We start from the raw sequence: 19,846 nt of genomic DNA, 5'->3' as shown, positions 1-19,846 counted from the left end.
AGGACAAGAATGCGGCAAAAGGTGCAATATAAATTGTTTGAGTACCTTTAAAAAACAACAGAAAAACAAATATACCTCTCTAGAAGTAGAATATCTCCTGTGTTAAGTCTCACCACAAAATGTTCTTTGTTTTTCTCTCTTATACTCTCCAAGCACAGGTTTTTAGCATGTAACTTCTAATACCTAATATTTTAAAATATAAAGATTTACAGAAGCAATCCAAAAAGGTACACAAAAGTGCTTTTCCCATGGGAGAGAACTACAGTCTCTAGAATTGCAAAAATAAAATTTTTTATCTTTCTAAAGACGAAATATTCCCAGATGTTAAAAAAGTTTAACGTCACAGATGTTTCTTCTAATTCACTTACTTTCTACAATTCAGCCCAAAATACTCTGAAATCCTAAGCATGCTTAACTTCTGGAGAGAAATTCCAAATCCACTAAATTTCTAAAATTCACCCTGGAGTACGGGCCACCAATTGTTGAGTTCCACGACTAAACACTCAGGTCACACCAGGTGAACTGGGTTGCAGGAAATAATTTACAGAGACAGAGAAATACCTTTTTCTTTGGGTGCTGTGATGGCTCCTCTCACCTTAGGGATCCATGGGAAGAGAGAGGAGCACATGCTGAACCCTTTTATTGGGAAGAAGCCATCAAATGAGGCAAGGGGTAGGGTTACAAAGGAATAGGTGAGTGGGACTCAACCCCACTGGGTGACACCTACTCCTGGAGCCATGCCTTGCTATCCAAACTGGGACAATGCCCAAGTCACCATGAAATGTAGTGACTGGTCAGAGCCTGGTGTTTCAGGACTGGAAGGTGTGGTCATTTAGAGCGGATCCCCACAAAAGGGACCACTCTTTATGATACTACAAAAATAGTAAAAATCTTGTATAACTAACATCAATCTTTGAAAATATAGACAGGAAAATTGAAAGTTGGAAGATGACATACTATGCAACATAGTCCTAGATAGCATTCAGTTGGATATTTTGGGGCTTAACCCTGTTAATCTTGTCATGCATTATAAAAAGTGGCTAATAATAATTCATTTATACTTAATATATTACAGAAAAGGAAGCACTTACTATTGCCATTTTAAGTTATTTTTTTCTTATAATTGCTTTTCCTACTTTTCTTAACTGCTTTAATTTGTGGTTCATTAATTTTTATAGTGACATGCTTTGGTTTCTTCTGTGCTTATTTATTTATTTTTATTATATTTTGATTATACAAAACAGCACTTTAAGCTTACATGGTATTTTGAAGTAATAATAAGTTAATGTCAATTCTGTATAAAAATCATTTTCTTTAAATATTCTCTTAGTGTTAGGTTATTGATGTCACAGCTGTTTGGAAATGGCATATGCATTAATAGAGGTATGATAATTTTGTGCTTTTGTCTTTTAAATTCTGTAGTAAAATTGTTTTAAGTTACCATTATTACAGTTCTATAGAATTTTATATTTATTTATTTTTCACAAAAAGCTTTAAAATTTCAAATTATTTGTGTTGTTGTGTAGGTTTATTTTATTTCTAATGGGAAGGATTTCCTTTAGTATTTCTTGTAGGACCAGGTCTAGTGGTAAGGAACTTTTTGAGTATTTGCATATCTTAAAAGTCTTTATTTTCACCTTTGAAGCATGATATTTCTGGATATAGTATTCTTGGTTCCTAGCTCTGTTTCTTCACCCTTTTGACTGTATTTCCCTATTCTTTTCTGGAAGACTTCTGACAAACCTCTTTTATCTTGGTCCTTTCCAAATTTTCTTTGTGACTTTGACACTTTGAGTATAATGTGCTTTATATTCAATCTTTTGCTTTTTTCTAGAGATGATTGAAATTCTTAAAGTTGGATATCTGTTTTTTTTTTTTTTTTTTTTTTTTTGTATTTCTAATTTCTCAAACTCTTTAAAAATATTTTTAGTTGTAGATGTATGCCGCAGTCTCTGGCTGGGCACAAATCACGAGTCTCCACACAGCTTGTAGATTCAAACAGCAATTCTTTATTCCCGAACTCACACCGGCCGTCTACAAACACGTTCTGGGGGAATCCACGTTCTCTGCCCAAATCCACTCCTGCCTAAATCCACTCCGCATGGGCTTCTGTTTCTCAAAAAATACTGTCTGACCCTAAGCACTCAAGAGGAACTCAGCAGCAGGATACGCCCTATTCCAAAAGAGGAACACCCTAATCTCCTATTACTAAACCACCCTATTCTAAAGGGGAAACACCCTACTCTCCTATTATGCTAAATTGCCCTATTCTAAAGGGGGAACACCCTAAACACGGATCCTGCCCTGGTCCTTGAGCAAGGTCACCTTTCAGAAGTCCTTCCACTAGACAGCATGGGAGTAAGCTGGCAAGGAATTTGTCATACCTACTTGGCTGATGGCTCCCAGCATCTCCCCCCTTCTGATTAATTAAACAACAAGTAATGTGGCTTAAGGACCGTGCCTGGTAGGTTGTCCAGTTCAACATATGGCTCTTACCCGTCATCGGAAAACTGACCTTTAGGTAACTGACCTTTAGGCGTCAGCCTCCTGTCTTAGGTTGATACCATTGCAACTGGATCATACCCGTCACTGACTACCGGTCCAGCATACAGCCATACTTGTGGATAGGTCTATGCACCAGTGGGGGGGTGAGGTTCTTTGCCTCACCTCTGTTGGCCCCCAAATTTGGCCTTGGTGCCAGTGGGGGAGTGAGGTTAATGTGGCTTAAGGACCGCGCCTGGTAGGTTGTCCAATTCAACATATGGCTCTTACCCGTCATCGGAAAACTGACCTTTAGGTAACTGACCTTTAGGCGTCAGCCTCCTGTCTTAGGTTGATACCATTGCAATTGGATCATACCCGTCACTGACTGCCGGTCCAGCATATAGCCATTGGCCCCCAAATTTAGACCATCACTAGCAGAAGGGAGGAGGATACAGAAATGCCACGACACCAAGCCAATTGACAGTTCCTTTGGAAAAATTGCATCATTGGTGACACCATCAGCAAAGATCACTGGTGACACCATCAGCAAAGATATGCCAGCATTACCACAATTTGCTGCACTAAACGTAGTTACATAGTCCAGGCAAGTTCTATAAGCAGTTCAAAGGGGAGGAATCTTTCAATCTGTCCGTCTCCTCCCAAAGTCCGTTGCCTCCCAAAGTAAGTTGGCTCCTTGATTGAGCATACTTGTTGAGTTATATTCATTGGGATGAAGATAGGAATTCTGGCAATGATGCTAAAAAGACATTATCCTGAAAAGAATTATTAAATATAATGAAAAGGAAAGGTGAAAGTAAACAAACAGATCTGTTAACCTACTTAAAAAACAATCCTTAACAGCTGTTTACCTGATTTAAATTAGTAAACAAGCAGATCTGTTAACCACCTTTAAAAAGAATCCTTAACAGCTGTTTACTTAATTTAAATTAAGCCATTTAAATCACGTGAATAAAAAATAAATAATTCGGATCCATTTTCTCATGAGCGCTCCTCATATATGAAATATGGACATACGCACACACAGACATATAACACAAAACACAAATGTGCAAACAAACGTACAACAGATAAGATAATAATAAAGGCCTTGTAGCTTTACCTAGGTGAAATCTCCATTGCAATGTTTAAAAACTCTATAGTCAAAAAAATAAAACTGATCAGAAAAACATTAACCTAGGTTTGTATGAGCTCAAAAAATAAAAATAGAACCTTATGATGTGGAAAAATGCAATAATAAAATAGATATTGAAAAAAGCATCCTTGTTAATCACTGTTGCCGATGTAAGAATGGCCAAGCTGGAGTTCTGGATATCAGCTGTTATGGATTTGAGTCAAATCATCTTCTTTTCGATTTGTAGAAATTGCTTTAGTTAGTCTTTCTGGAATCCAAATCGGCTGCTGTTCTCCCTGTGGAAACACACAAACAGAGCCCCGACTCCAGACAATCACTGGGTCTGGACCTTTCCATTGTCCTGTTAGAATATCTTTCCAAAGAACTTTAGGCTTATGCACATTTTTTGGATACATATGCCTTTCTGCAGCACTAAGTCCTGATGAATCCAAATTTAAAAAGTTTAGAGTAAAAAGTGTTATTTTAAGTTTATCTTTGGGGGATATATACCCCTTTCCAATTCCCTCTTTTTGCTTTAATAAGTACGTTTTAATAGTTTGATGAGCTCTTTCAACTATGCCTTGTCCCTGTGGATTGTATGGAATTCCTGTTATATGAGTAATATCAAATGATGAGCAAAATTGTTTAAAAGAGGTAGAGGTATAGCCAGGACCGTTATCGGTTTTTAACTGTTTAGGAACACCCACAGTGGCAAAATTTTGTAAGCAATGAGCTATAACATCTTTAGTTTTTTCTCCGGCATGAAGGGAGCCCATCAAAAATCCGGAAGAAGTATCAACTGTAACATGTAAATATTTTAATTTTCCAAATTCTGGCAAGTGTGTGACGTCCATCTGCCAAATATGGTTAGGTATCAGTCCTCTAGGATTGACTCCAAGATTAACTTGTGGTAAAAAGGTCACACAATTTTGACATTGTTTTATTATATGTCTGGCTTGTTCCTTAGTTATTTTAAAACGCTTTTGTAAAGTATTAGCATTAACATGGAATTTTTTATGAAAATTCATAGCTTCTTCTAGTGTAGAGAAAATATGTATGTCATGTGTAGTTTTATCTGCTAAATCGTTGCCCAAACTAAGGGCTCCAGGCAATCCTGTATGTGCTCTAATATGTCCTATAAAGAATGGATCTTTTCTGTCCCAGATTAGACTTTGTATAGTGGAAAACAAAGAGAAAACAGTAGAAGAAGGGGAAATCCTACCAGCATCTTCAACAGATACTATAGCATTAACTACATACTGACTATCAGAAAATAAATTAAATACAGAATCTTTAAACATTAAAAAAGCTTGTAATACTGCATTAAGCTCTACCTTTTGAGCTGATTGTTTGGGTACTAAAAATGTAAAAGTTTGATCAGGGGTAACTACTGCTGCTGTACCATTATTTGACCCATCAGTGAATATATTTGGAGCATTCATGATAGGGGTTTTTCTTGTCATTTTTGGAAAAACTACAGGATGCTTAGACCAAAAAGACAACAAAGGATTAGATGGTAAGTGATTATCAAATGAAACATTAGATTTACACATGATTATTGCCCAAATATTTAACTCATTAGCTAACTCATCAATTTGATCCATAGTATATGGAGTAATAATTTTATTGGGAGAAATTCCAAACACTCCCTTCGCTGCTTTTATTCCTTTGAGTATTAATTGTCCTACAGCCTCAGGATACCTAGTAAGAATAGTGTTAGGAGAATAAGATAAATGTATCCACAATAATGGACCTTCTTGCCAAAATACTCCTGTAGGAATATTTTTTGTTGGTAGTACAATAAATAATAAAGGCAAACTTATATTAATTCTATCCAAATGTATATTTTCCATATATGTTTCAATAATTTTCAATGCCTTTCTTGCTTCAGGAGTTAACATGCGAGGTGAGTTTGGATCTGATGGACCTTTTAGAATATCAAATAAAGGTCCCAACTCTCCTGTTGGTATGCCTAGATAAGGCCTTATCCAATTTATGTCTCCCAATAACTTTTGAAAGTCGTTAAGTGACTTGAGTTGATCTACTCGTATTTGAATTTTTGGTGGACGGACCATGGTTGAGGATAATAGAACTCCTAAATAATTAATTGGAAAATTTAATTGTACTTTATCTATTGCTATCTCTAGATTATAATTTTTTAATAAGTTTGTAAGTGTGGCATAACATTCCAGCAATATGTTTTTATCTTTATGTGCCAATAATACATCATCCATATAGTGAAATATTTGTAGTTCAGGATTTTGATTTCTAAGTGGCTGGATTGCTTTATTAACATATATTTGACACATAGTTGGACTGTTAGCCATCCCTTGAGGGAGTACTTTCCATTCATATCTCTGATCAGGACCTTCATGATTTAATGCAGGGATAGTAAATGCAAAACGTGGACTATCCTCGGGATGAATTGGAATTGAAAAAAAACAATCTTTAATATCTATGGCTAAAACATGCCAGGTTTTTGGCAAAGCAGACAATTGAGGAATCCCTGATTGAGCAGGTCCCATAATAACCATCTCATTATTAATGGCTCTTAAATCTTGCAATAATCTCCATTTACCAGATTTCTTTTTAATGACAAAAATGGGAGTATTATGGGGAGATATGGAAGGTTGTATATGTCCTTCCGCTAATTGTTGTTTGACCAGATCATGGGCTACTTGTATCTTTTCTTTAGTCAGGGGCCACTGAGGAACCCACACTGGTCTTTCTGATTTCCAAGTAATTTTGATTGTCTCAGTGGCCCTTTCTGAAAATCCAACCCATGTCTGTCTGTTCCTTGATCTATTTGAATTGGTGCTGCTATACCTTGTCCTTGTTTTCCTAATCTTTTTTCTTTCCTAAAACCTTGTCTAGCCCTAGTAGTGGGCGCATTAGGATTGATGTTATTTGTTAATGTCAAACCTAATTGATCTAGGACATCTCGTCCCCATAAATTTATAGGAAGATGATCCAATACATAGGGCTGTATAGTTCCCTCACAACCTTCAGGATCCTTCCAATCTAATATCATTGCACTTCTATGGGGATTAGTAGCCACTCCTAGGCCTCGAAGCGTTTGAGTGGCTTGTTGTAATGGCCAATGTTTTGGCCATTCCTTACTAGATATGATGCTAAGGTCTGCACCTGTGTCCAGTAGCCCATTAAAGTCGTGTCCTTGAATATTTAGTTTTAACATTGGGCAAGAATCTAAATTTAAAGACAACATAGCCCAATCTACACCTGTGGAGCCTAATCCCCTGGAACCTCTTTTTACACTATGACTAGGAAATTTATTATGTAGGCTGGGTATTATTAACAACTGTGCTATTCTGTCTCCAGGTGAAATTACTGATATACCTCTTGGAGAACTAGCTATAATTTTTATTTCACCTACATAATCGGGATCAATTACCCCGGGACTTATCATAAGTCCTTTTAATGTAGATGAACTACGTCCCAATAATAAGCCTACTGTCCCTTGGGGAAGAGGTCCTTTTATTCCTGTGGGAATGATTTGAACTCCCATCTCTGGAGTTAGTACTGCTCTGGCAGAGGCGCAGATGTCCAACCCTGCGCTCCCTGGGGTTTGTCTGATGAGGGATTTAATGGACAATGTGTCCTGGGCACTACTCTGATGGTGTTGCTGGGTTCCTCCACTGCCCCGTATATTTGTGGTTGTGGGCCCCGGAGCATTGGGCCCGGCTGTCCGTTTTTTGGCAACGGAGCCTGATGCCTTTCTCCACGGTATCGTGGGTAAATACCTGGTCCTTTTCCGTTTTTTGGTAAGGGAGTACCCTCTATGGTAGTTTGAGAACGGCATTCATTAGCCCAATGTCTCCCTCTACGGCATCGTGGGCAAATACCCGGTATTCTATTTCTTTGATACCTAGTTTTGTTAAATCCTCCTCCTATGGGGCAACTCCTTTTAAAATGTCCTGTTTGTTCACAATCATAGCATGTTTTTGGCCTGGTATCTAAAGCCTGTTGTACTGCAGCTGCCAAGACTTGCCCTTGTTCATTAATATCTCTACATAATTTAATATATGTGTTTAAATCTTCATGTCTCCATGGTCTAATAACCTCTCTGCAGCAACGATTTGCTTGGTCATAAGCCAGTTGTTTTATTAATGGCATTGCTTGTTCCGTATCCCCAAAAATTTTGGCAGCCGTTTGAATTAGCCTATCTACAAAGTCAGCGTAAGGTTCATTAGCTCTCTGTATTACCTTAGATAGCTGACCTTGTAAATCTCCATGTCCTTGTAAAGTCTTCCATGCCCTAACTGCGTCTGCAGCAATTTGTGCATATATAGCAGGATCATATTCAATTTGTTGCCGCTGACCCTCATAAGGTCCTTTTCCTAGCAACATTTCTAAATTTCTTTGAGGGTAACCGGCTGCTGCATTTCTCCTAGCTGTCTCTGCACAAAATTCCTCATTGGCAACCTTCCATAACAAATATTGTCCTCCATTTAGCACAGATTTACACATGCTAGCCCAATCTGCTGGCGTCATGTCCAAGTTAGTAATGGACTCGACCATGCTCACCGTGAAGGGAGCTTGGGGACCATAGGTTGTTACAGCCTCTTTTAACTGCTTCACTGTTTTAAAATCTAAAGCATGGTGAATTCGCTGCCCTCCTACCTGTTCAAGTACAGGGCATGCTAATCTTTGAGGTCCTGTCTCAGGATTCCATTTATCAACTACGGGGTTTGAGGGCCACTCAGCTGTCTCTATTGGTGGGGCTGTTGGTTGAATTAAACCCTCTTGTGATAAAACGGAGTTAGTAACAGCCTCCTGTTGTGGCCTTTTTCCTAACAACCCCTTTTCCTTTAAATTTTCTTCCTCTGTCTGACTAGCTGGAGAGACCTTCTCTTTTGCTTGATCTAAAATGTCTTTCACCATGTTCTGAACCTCTAACAATTTACTTAACATCTTTTCAGTTTGTTTTAATCTACTATAAAGATAACGCAACCCAATAAGATAACACAAAACAAAACCGAAACTGAATGAAGCAAAAACAGAATAAAAAATCGTTGTATCAATTTTCTCTTCCTCAGGGCCGACAAACTTCAAACCTTTAGTCAACCATTTTTTCCAGTTTGCCTGAGAAATTTCTAGGGATAGGCAGCTTGAAAGAAAAACAAAATAAATCAAAAGAAGAACACATTGTTTTCTGAAATGGTCACCCATTCTCTCGCCTTCCCTCAGGGGCGAGCAATTTCACTTACCTCCAAGTTTCAGACGTTCCGCGTACGAGCCACCAAATGCCGCAGTCTCTGGCTGGGCACAAATCACGAGTCTCCACACAGCTTGTAGATTCAAACAGCAATTCTTTATTCCCGAACTCACACCGGCCGTCTACAAACACGTTCTGGAGGAATCCACGTTCTCTGCCCAAATCCACTCCTGCCTAAATCCACTCCGCATGGGCTTCTGTTTCTCAAAAAATACTGTCTGACCCTAAGCACTCAAGAGGAACTCAGCAGCAGGATACGCCCTCTTCCAAAAGAGGAACACCCTAATCTCCTATTACTAAACCACCCTATTCTAAAGGGGAAACACCCTACTCTCCTATTATGCTAAATTGCCCTATTCTAAAGGGGGAACACCCTAAACACGGATCCTGCCCTGGTCCTTGAGCAAGGTCACCTTTCAGAAGTCCTTCCACTAGACAGCATGGGAGTAAGCTGGCAAGGAATTTGTCATACCTACTTGGCTGATGGCTCCCAGCAGATGTATATAATGCCTTCATTTTATTTATTTTTATGTGGTGTTGAGGATCAAACTCAGTCCCTCGCACGTGCTAGGCAAGTGCTCTACCACTGAGCTACAACTCCAGCCCTCAAACATTATTTCTTAAGGAATTCTATTACACAGTTTCTACTTGCTTATGTTGGAATTTTTTCGTCTGAATTTCGTTTATTTTTCCTATTGTTCTGGTTTAGTTGTTGAACATTTTCAAATGGCTACTTAGTGTTCTGTAGGTTATCTATAATAGTTTCCTAATGGTCAATTCCCACTGTTTTATTTTGTTACTTTGATGGAGTCATTTTTCACTTTTTCTTTGTGTTCTCTGTTATTTTTCACTGGACATTTTTCACTTGGAAACCAGCCAACAGTAGATTATTAACATCATTTGGGAAAGGAGTATTAAAGTTATTAGATACACAAAAAATAGGCCAGATGAAATGACACATTCCTGTAATCCTCACTAGTTGAGACTGAGACTAGAGGAATGCACATTTGAGATGAGTCTCAGCAGCTAATGAGACCTGGTCTCAAAAAATACACACACACACACACACACACACACACACACACTCTTAAAAGATGGGGGACTGCAAATATAGCTCAGTAGTAAAGTAACTTTGGGTTCGATCACAAGTACCCCCCTTCCTCATCTCTCCCCCAAGAAAAGGAGAAAAGAAATAAGGCAGAAGGTCAGTTTCTGCACTAGTAGACTCACATAGAAACTGACAAAGTAGAACTCAAATGTCACATAAAATGGTGGTTACCAGGGCATGGGACTTAGGGGGTTGTAATGTTAGTCATAGATGCAAGATTTCATCTTAATTGGTGTAAATAAGTCAAGAGTTCTACTCTACAAAGGGTGAATGCTATTTTATTTTATTTTTGCTACTGAGAATTGTATCAGTGATAGCCACTGAGCTACATCCCCAACCCATTCATTTATTCATTTATTTATTTAGAGACAGGGTCTCACTAGTTGCAGAGGCTGATCTTGAACTTGCTATCCTCCTGCCTCAGCCACTTGAGCCACTGGGATTACAGCTGTCACTGGCATTATAGCTGTGCACCACCATGCCCGGGTAGTGTAATGTGTGCCTAGGAAGTGCTACTAGAATGGACGTAAAGTTTTCTAATAACAAAAATGCTAATTATACAAAATAATGCATGTGTTAGATTTAGTCATTTTACCATGTATGTGTATATATACTTTAAAACATGATGTACATGGTAAGTATATAAAGGTTGACTTGTCAGTGAAATTAATAAATAGAAAAAAAATTGAAACAAATATAAAGCAAGTCATTTTGGTTGATCCCTATGGGTTAGCTTTGGCTAGGTGATATTGATATCTGCTCTATGAGATTGTTGTTGCCTCTCAATTTTCTTTTCAGAATATTTCTCCAGAAGTATACATGTATGTTTCCCACCATAAAAGTTTGCTCGTATTTCTTCTTAAAAGTCTGCTCTATTGATTTTCTCGGGTACTGTCATCCAAAATCTACCTTTTAGCTCCAAGTCTCTGTATAGACAGAAACTAGTGTTTAGAAAGTCCCCAATAAAGTCAGACATATTTACAGGCTTTTCTGTTCCTTTTTCTTACTGAGAGAGAAAGTATTGCTATTTTGTCCCTAGTTGCACAGTTGAGTCGGAATGTTGTAGGTGATATATTTTTTCCCTAATTGCACAGTTGAGTTGCAATGCTGTGGGTGATAAAAGTAACCCTTTCCTCCCTCTACTGCACATCTCTGTAGCAATGTGCTCATCTGTGGCACTGTGAAGTCTCAGGCAGTTTTGAAGATTCTTACAGATCAGTTCTTTCAGAATATGGTTTTGAAGTTCACATATCTCTGGAATAATGAAAGTCATGGGTTTACTATATGAAGGTGGGACATCCCTTATTGATGTCCCACCTTCGTATAATTTCATATATTTGCAAATTATATTCATCAGTCTAGAAAGTGAAATAATTGATTATTTTTGTTTCTTTCAGCTGTATATTCTCATCAAGTCCAAGACTTTTTGCCAGAGCAGGGATTAAAACATTTATCTCAAAAAGTGATCAAGGGAAGACATGGAAGTCAAGGTATTGAAAATTTACATCTAAGGAAAGACTGGGAAAGTGTCAGAGAGAGTGAAGTTCCGAAATCTTGTCATAATGAGCATAACAAATGTTTGATGACTATCCATGATGAAAATGTCAATGTCAGCAGACATCAAGAACATATAGCATCTCAGAAAACAGCTCAATTTATTCCAGGCACTTTTGAGGAGCTCTCTGTGTTTCTAAATACATATCCACAGCAGTTTTTGAACCATATCTTCCCTCTGAAAGGAAATTTGGAAAGTCTGAAATGGAGTCTGTCCCAAGCTTCAGTTAACAACATGAGCAATTTCAATTGCAGCACTGGTTTAAACTTTTACTCAAACATTTGTATAGATAAGAGAGTTAAAAATAAAGAACAAATTTCTGAGTGTGATCATGTTGAGTGTTACTTCACAAAAAGTCTGCTATTTTGCAATCAACAACAAATTGTTCCTCCTTGTGCCAAAATATACAGTTTTAATCAAAATGGGGAGGTTCATGTTTCCCCATTATTGCATAATCAAAATTCAGATAAAGATATTTGGAAAGTTTTATATGTTTATAATAAAACCTCCAAGAACTTTAGCCAAGTCTCTACCCTATGTAATTACCAGTGTATTTATATTGGTGAAAAAAATTATGAATGCAGTGAAACTCATGAAAATATTAGCCTTGGTTCAAATCATGGAAAACATCAGTGTGTTCATTTTACAAAGAACCTTTGCAAAGTTAATAAACATGGGGAAGTCTGTCATCAGAGCTCAAAAGTTAATATCCATTCAAATATTCATATTGAAGACAAATCTTACACATGTAAAGAATGTGAAAGGACTTCAAAGAAAATTTCAAACCTTACTCAACACAGAAGAATTCATACTGAACAGGAGCCCTACACATTTAAGGAATGTGTCAAAGCTTTCAATCAAAGCTCAAATTTTATTAATCACCAGAGAATTCAAACTGAAGTGACGCCATACAAATGTAAAGACTGTGACAAAGCATTTAATATAAGCTCACACCTTATTAAACACCAGAGAATTCATACTGGAGAGAAGCCCTACAAATGTAAAGACTGTGGCAGAGCTTTTAATCAGACCTCAACCCTTACTCAACACCAGATGATTCATACTGGAGAGAAACCTTTCAAGTGCAAAGAATGTGGCAAAGCTTTTAATCGAAACTCAAACCTTACTCAGCACCGGAGGATCCATACTGGAGAGAGACCATACAAATGTAAAAAATGTGGCAAAGCTTTTAAGGAGTGTTCACACCTTATTAAACACTATAGGATTCATACTGGAGAGAAGCCCTACAAATGTAAAGAATGCGGCAAACCCTTTAAAGACTGTTCAGCCCTTACTCAACACCAGAGGATTCATACTGGAGAGAAACCCTACATATGCAAAGAATGTGGTAAAGCTTTTAATCGAAACTCAAACCTTACTCAACATCAGAGGATCCATACTGGAGAGAGACCTTATAAATGTAAGAAATGTGGCAAAGCTTTTAAGGATTGTTCACACCTTATTCAACACCACAGGATTCATACTGGGGAGAAGCCCTACAAGTGTAAAGAATGTGGTAAAGCTTTTAAACAAATTGCAACGCTTACTCAACACCATAAAATTCATAGTGGAGAGAGACCATACAAATGTAATGAATGTGGCAAAGCCTTTAGGGATTCTCTAACACTTACTCAACACCACTGGCTTCATACTGGACAGAAACCCTACAAATGCAACGAATGTGGCAAGACTTTCATTAGAACTTCACACCTTAATAAGCACCAGAAAATTCATACTGGAGAGAAGCCCTTTGAATGTCAGGAGTGTGGCAAAGCTTTTAAACGAAGCTCACACCTTACTCAACACCAGAGAGTTCATACTGGAGAGAAGCCCTATGAATGTGAAGAATGTGGCAAAGCTTTCACTCAAAACTCAAACCTTATTGGTCACCGTAGAATTCATACAGGAGAGAAGCCCTACAAATGTAAAGACTGTGGCAAAGCATTTAATATAAACTCACACCTTATTAGTCACCGTAGAATTCATACAGGAGAGAAGCCCTACAAATGTAAAGAATGTGGCAAAGCTTTTAACCAAACCTCAACCCTTACTCAGCATCAGAGGATCCATACAGGAGAGAAGCCCTACTAATGTAAAGAATGTGGCAAAGCCTTTAAGTCTTGTCCAACCCTAACTCGCCACCACAGGACTCATAGCAGAGAGAGGCACTCCAAATGAAAATGTTGTTTGAAAACGTTTAATCAAAACTAAATCCTTACTCAACATCAGGGATTCATCCTGGAGGGGACCATGCAAACGTAGGGAATGTGGCAAGTAGTTGTTCACATCTTCCTCAACATCAGAGAATTCATAGTACGGAAACTATAAAAAGATAATGTGTTCAGGGGGCTGGGGTTGTAGCTCAGTGGTGGAGCGCTTGGCTATTGTGTGAGGCACTGGGTTTGATTCTCAGCATCATATATAAATGAATACAATAAAGGTTCATTTACAATGAACAAAAAGATAATGTGTCAATGACTATCAGACTTCATACTTTGTTCTACATCAGAAAATTTATATTGTATCAAAACCTCATGAACGAAGTGTCTTTGGAAAGACCTTTGTCCAAAATATATGCCTTATATAACAGCAAAATGTTTATAATGGAGATCAAATCTTGACAAATGAGAAAATTATAGCAAAGTCTTTATATCTAGATGTAAATGAGAATTATTAATGGAGAGAAATTTGGTAAAAGGAGAAGGTAGCATTGCCTTTAACTGTTAATTAAAATTTACTTGACTTCATTAGTTGATGCGAAACAAACAAATCCTCAGATATCAGAATAGTGTGGTAGCACATCTCTAAAAGACATCAACTTATAAATTAAAGATTATATAAATATACTCAGTCCTGAAAGTTGAAGAAATTATAATTCTCACTTAGAAAATTATATCAGAAGACTCATTAATGAAATATTCAATCTGTATTTTTCTGAAGACTTCACGATGGAAATTGAAATAGTTAACATTCATGCATAATATGAGTAAAGTATTTCAAATAAAATAAAGTGAATGCTTTTCAATGTGTTAACACTGTCATATAGTGAGTCACATGTTATTCTGCCAGGCCTAAAAGAATTTTGCTTTCCTTAATGTTGTAGGTAACAGATAATATAAGATGTTATTGGATATATATGGTTATTACACCATTTAGAAAGTGTTATTAAGCTTCAACTTATGTGGCAAATTGTATTTTAAATATTTCTCCTTTTTGTATTTAGTTGTAAATTAAGACTGTTATGGGAGAGAAATAGAAATGCCAATAAATCCAGACTTCTGTATCTTAAATTCTATCCTATAGTATTTTTTCCATGTGTCACTTCTGTGTATCTACAAAACATTGGTTTGATTCACATTGACTTAATTATACAAATGTTATAATCTTATGGTAAATCTCATGGCACTGTGTGTGTGCATGTGTTTTCTTATGCCAGTTTTTAGAAGAAAAGGGAATCATTCAACTGAAAGAATTTCAAGATTGGTGATGATTTAGTAGTAAACTAGAAACCTCAGATACCTAAAAAAAAAAAAAAAAAAAAAGACAAAACCTATTTTAGGTACAATGATCTCATTTCTCCAAATTTTCATTGTTCTCCTTTCTTTTTTCTCATGTAATACCTAATATAACTGACTTGAATATCATAAAAACACTACTTAATCACCTGTTCAGGGATTTTATGAATGATGGTTAGAACATTTGGTGTTATTCAGAAACTAGTTTTAAGACACAGTTCCACAATGGTCATGTTAATACATATTTTGTTTTTTTAGTATATTCCATTATTTCCTTCTCATTGGGAGAACACTAAGTCATTGTAATTTATGTTTTTTCAATTTGTTATGTTACATCATAAAATTTAGTGAATTCACAGAGTTGATTTTTTTTTAGGTTAAAATTAAGCAGAATGTGTAATCAGTTTTCCACAGTGGCTGCACAAATTTACAACTACCAACAGTGTGCAAATTCTTTTCCTCCACATCTTCATGAGCATTAATTAGTTTTTTTCCCCTCTTGGCAAATGGCCTCTAACTGCAGTGAGATGATATCTCACTGTGGCTTTGATTCACATGTCCCTGAAGGCTTGTTATATTCAACATTTTATCAGCTATTTGTATTTTCTATGAAAAGTTGGTCAGATAATTTCCCCACTTTTTAGATTGGGTTACATTTTTTAAAATATTTATTATTGATTTTTAAGTTGTAGATGGACTAAATACATTTATTTTATTTATTTATTCATATTTATGTGGTTCTGAGGATTGAACCCAGGGCCTCGCATGTGCAAGGTGAGTGCTCTACCACTGACCCACAACTCCCACCCCTGGATTACATGTTATTGTTCCAGTATTAGATTTTTTTTTTTTAACATTACTGCATATTACTCATGCATTTCATGAATGGCTGTCAAAGATTTCCTCCCATTTGTTAGTCCTCTCTCCGCTTTTTTAGTTGTTTGCTTTGTTGTGCCTAGCTCTTTTGGTTTGTAATCCCATTTGTTTATTTTTGTGTTTGACTTTTGTGCTTTTATGGTTATATAAAAACCTTATCATGCTGTAAGTCTTAAGTGTTACCCTATGTTTTATCCTTGTAGTTTCTGTCTTTGAGGTAATACATTGGTTGCTGCTTGTAATACCAGTGACTGGAGGATGAGGCTAGAGGAGTGTGAACTTCAAGCTAGTCTCAGCAACTTAGGCCCTAAGCAACTCAGCAAGACCAGTTTATTAAAAAGGGTAGGGATGTGGCTCAGTGGTCAAGTGCCCAGGGTTCAATCCCCCCTAGAAAGGTCTTTATTCATTTTGAGATGATTTTATAGAGTGAGAGATGAATATATCCAGTTTGAGCAATACTGAAGATATATATATTAAGAATTGGAATTCTAAGTAGTCTTTCAATTTTGTACTTTTTTGAGTATTTTGTGTACACAATTCCCTGTACATCAGTATTAATCAGTGGATCACATTTAAAATTCTGCAAAAATGGCAGGTGGAAATTTTGATGGGTTTTCCTCAATATGTGCATCTAATTGATATTTGCCATTTTAACCTTAAGTCTTCTATAAATATGGGATGCTTTTCTATTAACTTAGTTCTTTTAACAATTTTTCAGTGGAGTTTTTAATGTCCAGAGACTTGCAAGTTTTTCATTTTTTAATAAAGTTATTACTATTTAATTATTTGATTCTATCATAATTTACTGAAATTGAATTTATTTTTTGTGTATTCATCTTGGATCCTGCACTTTTGTAAGCTGTTAGTTCTTTTGTAGATTCCTGATGGTTTTCTATTCACAAAGTCATTTAATCTGCTAACATAGTTTAATTTCATTTCTTACCTAGATGTTATTTATTTTTCTTTGATTACTGATTCAATCTCTTACTATGGGTATATTTAGATTTTCATTTCTTCTTTTTTTTTTTTAAGAGAGAGAGAATTTATTTTTAATTTTTATTTGTTTTTAGTTCTTGGCGGACACAACATCTTTTGTTTGTATGTGGTGCTGAGGATCGAACCCGGGCCGCACGCATGCCAGGCGAGCGCGCTACCGCTTGAGCTATATCCCCAGCCCCCATTTCTTCTTTTTTTAATATTATTTTTTGGTTGCAGATGTACACAATACCTTTATTTATTTATCTTTATGTGGTGCTGAGGATCAAACCCAGGGCCTCATAGATGCTAGGCGAGTGCTCTACCACTGAGCCACAACCCCAGCCTCCTATTCTTTTTTTGAGTCACTTTTTAAAAGAATATATTTTAGTTGTCAATGGATCTTTATTTATTCATGTGCAGTGCTTAGGATTGAACCCAGGGCCTCATGCGTGCCAGGCAAGCCCTCTACCACTGAGCCACAATTCCAACCCTTTGAGTCAGTTTTATTTTAAAAAATTTGTCCATGTCATCTAGGTTATCTATTGACATATAGTTGTTCATGGTATTCTTTTAAAATTATCTTTTTTTTTCTGTGAATTCAGTATTGTTGTCTGTCCCCAGTTTGATTTTGATAATTTGAGTGTTTTCTCTTATGCTTTCAATTTTATCCATCTTTACAAGGAACCTTTTTTTTTTCATTCTACTTTCTTTTTTTAGTATTTATTTTTAGTTGGACATGATACCTTTATTTCACTTATTTATTTTTATGTGGTGCTGAGGATCAAACTCAGGGTCTCGCACATGCAAGGCGAGTGCTCTACCACTGAGCCACAACCTCTGCCCCTCTATTTTCTATTCTAGCTGGATTTTTTTTTTTTTTTTTTTTTTTTTTTTATGTGCTAGATTAAATCCAGGGGCGCTCTACCACCGAGTGACATCCCCAACCCTTGTTTAGTTACTTTCAAGACAGGGTACTTCTCAGTTGATGAGGCTGGTCTCAAGTTTGTACTCCTTCCTCAGCCTCCTGAGTTGCTGGGGTTACAAGTGTGTTCTACCACATCCTTTTCAATCCATTTTTGCAATATTTGCATTTAAAATAACACTGATTAAAAAGGACTTATGATATTTTCCTAGTTATTTTCTATGGCTATGTTTTTGTGTTTTTCCATTCTTATTTTTACTGCTTTTTAATGATGAGTTGATTTTCCAGTGTATCATTTTAATTTTCTTTTGGACATTTTTTTTTTCCCCTTAATGAGTTTTAATTAACAGCTTTATAAAAATTGGCTTGAATTCATACCAGTTTAGTTTCATTAACATACAAAATTCTGCTTATTTTCAGCTTTTCCCCTAAACTCTTTCATACTTTTGCCACAGGCTACTTTTTTTATAGTGTGTGCCTGCTCTGATTCAGGTGTGATTTTGTCCCCCTATCATTTTAGCGCTGCCTACTTAGTTCTTACTATGACAATGTTGAGATTTAAGAGGTGAGTCTAGTTGGAGGGAAGTGTCATTGGGGGCACCACTCTCAAAAGGGATTAATGCTAGTCTCTTGGAGTGAAGTTTTTAGAAAATAAGTTGCTATGGAAAAAGCAAAACTGCCCCTCTTTGCTCTCTTTCTGTCCGTGTTAGTTTCTCCTCTTCCACATTCTGCCCCTTGGTGCCATCCCATGTTATGCTGATCAATGGGTAGCCCCCAGAGACCAACTGATGGGGCTATCAGGATATCGTAGTTATAACCTCCAGACCTGGTGCTAAATAAGATTTTTTTCATGATAATGTACCCCATATTTTTGTATAGCATTGGGGAATGGTCAAATGCAGTGCCCTTTGGCAAATATATGAATATTGCTTTTACACTTATATTTTAAACCAAATATAAAGAGTACAAGCTCTGCTGTAGTAGCAGCTTATATATTTACCTATATAGCTGTCTTTAACATTGTTTCCTATTTTTCTGCATGGCTTCAAGATACTGTATCTTATCATTCAATTTAAGATTAATGACTTCTTTGGCATTTCTTGTAGGTTTTGTTTCCAACAACAGACTTCTTGATTTTTGATTATATAAATTTATCCTTCATTTTTAAATTTAATTTAATTTAATTTTTTTGGTGGTGGCTGGTGGTGGTGGGGATACTAGAGATTGAACCCAGGGCTACTTTAGCAGTGATATTTCCCCAGCCTTTTTTATTTTTCATTGTGAGACAGTATCACACTAAGTTGCTGAGGGTCTTTTTTGGATGCTGACCTCAAACTTGTAATCCTCGTGCTTCAGCCTCTTTCAGTGGTAGGATCATTGGCATGTGCCACCACACCTGGCTTTTATCTTCACATATGAATGCTATTTTTGCTAAGTAGAAAATTCTTTGTTGATAGGTTTTTGGGTTTTTTTAAACCAGGGATTGAACCCAGGGTGCTTAACCACCAAACCATATCCCCATTCCCTTTTTTATATTTTTATTTGAGACTGTGTAGGGATTCTGACTGTGGAAGTATACAGGGATGCATTCCTCTGGTGAGCAAACTCCCAGGGTAACTGGAACTTTTTCCCACACTTGGAATGCTTGGCAGTTTCTTGTAGAAGCTAGTAAGGTAACTAATAGTATCTAGTTGCTATGGTAATGTCCTTTGTGAAGAGGTTCTGTGCTAGAGTCTTATCAGCCTGGACCTTGATTTCAGACATCAGCTCCTGGGAATAAAGGAACACTAAACCAAATGTAGTTATGGCACTAATGACCTAAAGTAACCTATTGATATAAATAAAGCTTTCTGCCATTCTGCATCTTTGCAGAGGCAATCACATCATACTCTTCTTACTTTAAATTTCTTAAACTGTGACTAGGAGGAGGGCTGCACTGTGGCTGAGTCTCTGGTTCAGTCTGTTCAGCAAGAATGGTGTGATGTACAGATGTGTGATGTACAGAAAAGATACTTCTGCATCTTTTCTCTGTGTCTCTTT

At 36.8% G+C, this 19,846-nt stretch overlaps 1 protein-coding gene across 1 annotated transcript in view; it reads left to right on the top strand.

Annotated features, from left to right (window-relative positions):
- Positions 1-14,805, top strand: part of LOC143382895 (uncharacterized) — a 41,061-nt gene extending 26,256 nt beyond the window's left edge. The window contains exon 3 of the mRNA XM_076837198.1: positions 11,358-14,805. Coding sequence (XP_076693313.1) covers positions 11,358-13,606 — 2,249 coding nt within the window. The 3' untranslated portion in view covers positions 13,607-14,805. The remainder of the gene's footprint in view (positions 1-11,357) is intronic.
- The last annotated feature ends 5,041 nt before the right edge of the window (positions 14,806-19,846 follow it).

Source organism: Callospermophilus lateralis, chromosome 17 (assembly GCF_048772815.1).
Source record: "Callospermophilus lateralis isolate mCalLat2 chromosome 17, mCalLat2.hap1, whole genome shotgun sequence".
Classification (NCBI taxonomy): Eukaryota; Metazoa; Chordata; class Mammalia; order Rodentia; family Sciuridae; genus Callospermophilus; species Callospermophilus lateralis.
Note: the sequence above shows the minus strand (reverse complement) of the source record. Positions and strands in the feature narration are given on the sequence as shown.